Source organism: Nannobrachium achirus, assembly GCF_963921795.1.
Source record: "Nannobrachium achirus genome assembly, chromosome: 6".
Taxonomy (NCBI): Eukaryota; Metazoa; Chordata; class Actinopteri; order Myctophiformes; family Myctophidae; genus Nannobrachium; species Nannobrachium achirus.
This window is the reverse complement of record NC_137815.1, coordinates 34,994,479-35,000,478: the sequence shown is the minus strand read 5'-3', so window position 1 is coordinate 35,000,478 and position 6,000 is coordinate 34,994,479. Positions and strand designations below refer to the sequence as shown.

General features: G+C 42.4%; 1 protein-coding gene across 1 annotated transcript; it reads left to right on the top strand.

Annotated features, from left to right (window-relative positions):
- Positions 1–444: 444 nt before the first annotated feature.
- LOC308287051 (serine/threonine-protein kinase OSR1-like) lies at positions 445–2,106 on the top strand (the record flags this gene model as incomplete). Its single annotated transcript, XM_080728172.1, has 1 exon — positions 445–2,106. One exon carries the CDS (start codon positions 445–447, stop codon positions 2,104–2,106), a length of 1,662 nt encoding a protein of 553 aa, XP_080584298.1.
- Between the last annotated feature and the right edge of the window lie 3,894 nt (positions 2,107–6,000).

The following is a 6,000-nucleotide window of genomic DNA, read 5'->3' as shown; positions in this document are numbered from 1 at the left end:
TGTCAATGATCAAAAGCTTCACTTAGCTGTTGTGCAGCCGCCCCAACCCGGATAACATTACTCAGAACGTTTACAAAACACAGGTTCACTTTGCTGGGAAAAAAATTCTCAGACTGAATACAATAGTGTGTTGCCTATAGCAATCACACTAAGAAGTTGAAATATGAAGATATGAGGTTTCAGCCCAACAGCAACGATTTGTGGGCCAGATTGACGTCAGACCCTGGAGGACAGTCTGGAACCACGTGAACTCCACATTTGGGCACGATTGACGTTGTAAATCGGTCATAATATATATATAGCAGGTGTGCTGGTCAGTGGAGTATTGAGCAGCAGCAAGGATCCTCGCTGCTACGATGACTGGTGATCGCTATACAATCAACCTTGAAGACGTCCTTATCTGAGCTTAACCACGCAGTTTACGTGGTACTAACAACAAAAGGGATGGCAGAGGACCAGAGCCCTCAATCCTGGCCAAACAACAAGGACGATTATGTCCTCAAAGAGGTGATAGGGAGCGGTGCCACGGCCGTGGTCCAAGCAGCGTTCTGTGTGCCCAGAAAAGAGCAGGTGGCCATCAAGCGTATCAACCTGGAGAAGTGTCAGAGCAGCATGGATGAACTCCTGAAAGAGAGCCAATCTCTGAGCCAGTGTCACCATCGGAACATCGTCTCTTACTACACCTCCTTTGTGGTCAAGGATGAACTCTGGCTGGTGATGAAGCTGCTCAGCGGCGGTTCTGTGTTGGACGTCATCAAGCATGCGGTCAAGCGCGGTGAAAACATAAACAGCGTCTTGGATGAGGCCTGCATCGCCACCATCCTAAGAGAGGTGTTGGAGGGGCTGGAATACCTGCATAAAAATGGCCAGATTCACAGGGATCTGAAGGGTGGAAATATTCTCCTTGGCAATGACGGTATGGTGCAAATTGCAGACTTTGGTGTGAGTGACTTTTTGGCGGCTGGAGACAACAGAAACAAAATGCGAAAGACGTTTGTGGGAACTCCGTGCTGGATGGCCCCAGAGGTCATGGAGCCGGAACGGGGTTATGACTTCAAAGCTGACATCTGGAGTTTCGGTATAACGGCCATTGAACTGGCCACCGGGGCGGCGCCATATCACAAATACCCGCCCATGAAGGTGCTGATGCTGACGCTGCAGAACGACCCTCCCTGCCTGGAGACGGGCATCACAGACAGGAACATGGTGAAGAAATATGGCAAGTCCTTCAGGAAGATGATCTCCCTGTGTTTACAGAAAGAGCCGGCGAAAAGGCCAACTGCCGCTGAATTGTTGAAGCACAAGTTCTTCACAAAAGCCAAGAACAGAGAGTACTTGGAGGAGAAGCTCAGGAAAGCACCGACAATGTCGGATCGCTCAAAAAAGGTGCGCCGCGTACCCGGGTCCAGCGGCGTTCTCCACAAGACGGAGGACGGGGAATGGGAGTGGAGCGACGACGAACTGGACGAGGAGAGTGAGGAGGGGAAGGCTGCGGTGGCGGCTCTGCGGTCACCGAGGGTGAAGGACGACTCACAGAATTTGGAGATTTTCCTTCCCACAGTTGACACTCCGGTTCTTCAGCCATCTGTCTCAGCCCAGGAGAGCATTGTGAATGCTGGCCAGACAGGTGGAGAGGCTACACCACAGAGCCCCGTTCAGACGCTGAGTCTCTCACTCGGACCAGCCGCACAGGACCTGGCAGCATCGAGCGCCAATGTACCACAGGCCCCTACTCAGACAGTGAGTCACTCGCTTGAATCCACTGCAGAGGGCCTGGCAGCGCCGAGCGCCAATGTCCCCATCAGCCTGGTGCTGACCTTGAGGAACCCCAAGAAGGAGCTCAACGACATCCGATTCGAGTTCATGCCTGGCAGAGACTCTGCTGACGGGGTGGCTCATGAGTTGGTCTCAGCCGGTCTGGTCGATGGTAAAGACTTAGCTGTTGTCGCTTCCAATTTGCAAAAGATCATCGATGATCCCCATAACAACAGAAATGTGACCTTCAAACTGGAGTCGGGCTCAGACTCGCATGAGCCTGTAATACCCAATGATGTCAAACTGTTGGGATTTGCACAGCTCAACATCAGTTCGTCAGACACTGAATAGGAATTTATTTATCGGCAGAATGGGATAACATCAGATCACAGCCTTAAAAATAAAAGAGTATATTCCATTGGTGAACGGTAGTCAAATCATAGAGCAAAAGGCATCACTGGGTATGGGGACAGAGATCAAACAACCATACAAATTGAATCCGACAGGGCTGGCAAAGACACAAGAGTATGGATTCTTATTGATAATGAGCATCTTATTGATCCTGCTTATTGATCCAGGATTTTATCGAGCCCACTATTGAGCTAATTTAATATTTTGTGGAAAGAGATGAGACGACAAATTCTGAACAGAAATAGAAACTTTTTTTATTGGCCAGTTGTGGCTGACCACCATGTAAGATTATTATATGATGAAAATGTTAAAAGTTACAAATATTTTGCCTATCATTAAAACAACCATTCATTAATGTGCAATAAGTGTTAAATGGCTTTATTATTATGAATTGTACAGTTATAATGTCTTGATTGCCTCTTGCCTTGATTACTTCATGGGCCGCTATGCTCGATAAGCCCAAAGCTTATCGATACCGACTCTCAATAAATTTGTTATCAAGCTTTTAATGGGCTCGGATTTCAAGCTCCATCCCTACGCAAGAGTCAAAGTAAAAAAATAAACTGGAGTGTCAGAGGCAAAGTGTGGTCTAAAATACTCTAATCTCGAAAACCGCTAGCCTACACGGCTGCCAGGCCACGGAAGTCAATTCCTGAATATTTTTTCACATTTTGTCAATATTTTTTTGAGGGTGAACAATTTACAGGTTTTTGAGAATGAATCATCTCAGATCCACCACCAAACTAAAACTGATGTCATCAACATGATGTCAGAGATTCACAGGTAAGCCACGTCGTCGCTACTAGACTCCATCTTGTTTAATAACATGGATGTGATGGAGGAGGTGACCCAATCAACTACATCTAATTAAAATGTCTTAATATGTTGTTATCCTTTTTGTGGCATGGCTCCTTAGTGGCTAACCACCTATAAGAGGCTGTGTGTATGTGTGTCCAGAATCTTGCAAACAATCAGTGGCAAAACATTGTGGACCCTCCCAGTAGGCCAAAGAAATACCAATTTTTGTCATGTTTTATATGTTTGGGAATACAACACATTTACAGTATATAGGCCTGTATATTATACATAATAGATGAAAATATTGCCTTTCATTATTACCTGTGCCACAGCACTCACTGATTATTTCCATGCCAGAGACTGAGCTTGTAGATCTATTTTTAGGAAAAGAGATTTGGTGTAGACAGAAAGAAAAGTTGATGAAGATGAGGATGGGTCACTGAGTTGCATAGGCAGGTGAATGAGAAGATAGACATCAGACAAAGAAAAGACATTGGAGCCTAAAATTAAACCTTTTCTCCCTGTGTGCACGGGCCACTACATTCATACTCGTTGGCATTGTACCGTATGTTTAAGTACCGAGTGTTCAATCTCAACGTTTCTGTATACAGGATATTCCATGTGTTAATGTATGACAAATGCATGACTTTTTTCATCACTTTAAAATGAGTCAGGCGCACAATGTGAGAGAGACTGCCTGTACCGAGTGGAGCAATCTTGTTCAGTACAGTGGTTCCCAAACTTTTCAGGTCGAGACCCGAAAGGGAGATTAGATGTTTGCCCGGGACCCAAACTAGTGAAAATAGCAGATCTACAAGCACACAACGTGTTGCTTTGTGCCGTGTTTTGCGAGCTTGCAGATCTGCTATTTTCACTACTTCTTAAACATTTGTTTTCTAATTTATGGAATTTCTTAGATTTTTCCTTTATTTCTTTATGTCATTACTGAAAAAGAAAATTGCATTAATTTTGTTTTTAATTCATGAAAGATTTTGCTTTTTTGGGAATGTTTTTTGAAAATATTTTGAAATAATGATAATTAAATACAAAATGTAGGAAACAATGTGATGATCGGGTCAGAGTCAATACCATGACCCCAACCCCAGACTCCACCGGTCATCAAATTATTGGCTTAGGAATGCAACAAAAACTGAATTCAAGGCTTCATGGGATGTGTAACTGATAGAAAATAAGATTTTCTTTTGGTGAACTACTCCCCTAACTCCTGCAGTTATCACACAATGCCACAGGCATTGAAACAGACATAGAGAGCCTTCTTCAACCAAGTGCTTGGTCAGAACTAATAACTGTTGTATATATTTCACTCCACTCATGTCTTTTTTCTTTCTTTTTTTTATTCCATAAGATACACTCTCATCAATAATCAACTTGATACCAGTTATATCCACATGAAAGCTATGCCGTTAATGTCTAGTTGTTGTGCCAATAAGCTTGTGGGGGCACGGTGGAGCAGTCGGTAATGCTGTTGTCTCACAGCTAGAAGGTCCTGGGTTCGATTCCTGCCGGGGACGCTGGGGGCATGGTCTCTCCTCCATGTCATAAGTGCCCATAGGTGGGCTTGGTAGAAAGGGCCTTTCTGTGTGGAGTTTGCATAGGGTGGTACAATCACAAAAAAACATGCCCCCTGGCCAGCCTGATGGAGGGGAAAGGAATTGGTTGGAATAACGCACTACGTCCAACTGGGGAAACTCCCCCCTGCAGAAAATGCCATCATGAATGCATGTAGCTCTTTAAACCAAATACAGACACAAGCCTTTGGCCAACAGAGTGCGCTGTACAACTTAGTATTCCCTCATGACATCTCTGAACAAGTGGGTTCTAGACATTTTCATAAAGTGGAGAAATGAGGTCAGCTAAATGTCTTTTCACGTGCTTCTCAATGACTGGGTGTAAAGTAAGATTTGGTCCATGAATTTACTACAGCGATTTATTAAGTGACGTACATTAGAATGAGATTCGGTTCAATGGCCAGACAGAGAATTCAGTAGTAATTTGTCCTCAGTGAGTGGGTGGGTGTACATAACATAGATATAGAAACTTAAACAAGACTGTATAGTATACACTACAGTAATGTAGGTTAACTTTAATAAGATCAAATTCAAAATGCAACATACAAAATGTAGCCTATACTGTATGCAATATGGAGATGAAATCCACAAATTTGAATTTAGATCTGTTTTGCATGTACAATACTGCAGCACTGAAGTTCTAAAGTAATACCAGATGCCTGGCAATGTATTTTTGAACTTCTGTGGTGAACCACACTATATGGATCATGTTGTGGTTTTACATTATTTACACCAATTCATAAAAGAAAATGTCAACCAGCATATCATTATAATTATAACCCTTATTATCATAGTGTTGTCAATGATATTGTTGTCACCACCACCTTAGTAACAATAACACGGGTTAATTCTCAGTCTCCTATTGGACGATGAGTCGACCTTCACTTGCCAGCCATTATTATTAGCTCATTTCTCACACAGGTCTTAAGAGCCCCATACACAGTGGTGTAAAAAGTACTGAAATGTTTTACTTAAGTAAAAGTATCAATACTGCAACGTAGAAATACTCTGTTACAAGTAAAAGCCTGGAATTCAAAATGTACTTGAGTAAAAGTACAAAAGTACTGGTATCAAAATGTACTTAAAGTACCAAAATACTCATTATGCAGAATGTCCAATTTCGTAAGTTTTCAAATGTATAAAAATTTATAAATATCTTTTGAAAATAGCAGAGCTACAAGCTCACGGTGCATTGTGAGTTTGTAGATCAGCTATTTTCAAATGGCCGAAATGTATATTGGGCTGAAGTGGTTAATGTATGTTTTGCAATAATAATCAAAATCTACAAAGTAACTACAGATAGTAAAGTTTTCAAATAATTGTAGTGGAGTGCACAATATTTGTCTCTGAGACGCAGTGGAGTAGAAATAAAGTATTGGAAATTGGAAATATTTAAGTAAAGCACAAATACCTAAAAATGTTACTTAAGAACGGTACTTAAGTAAAT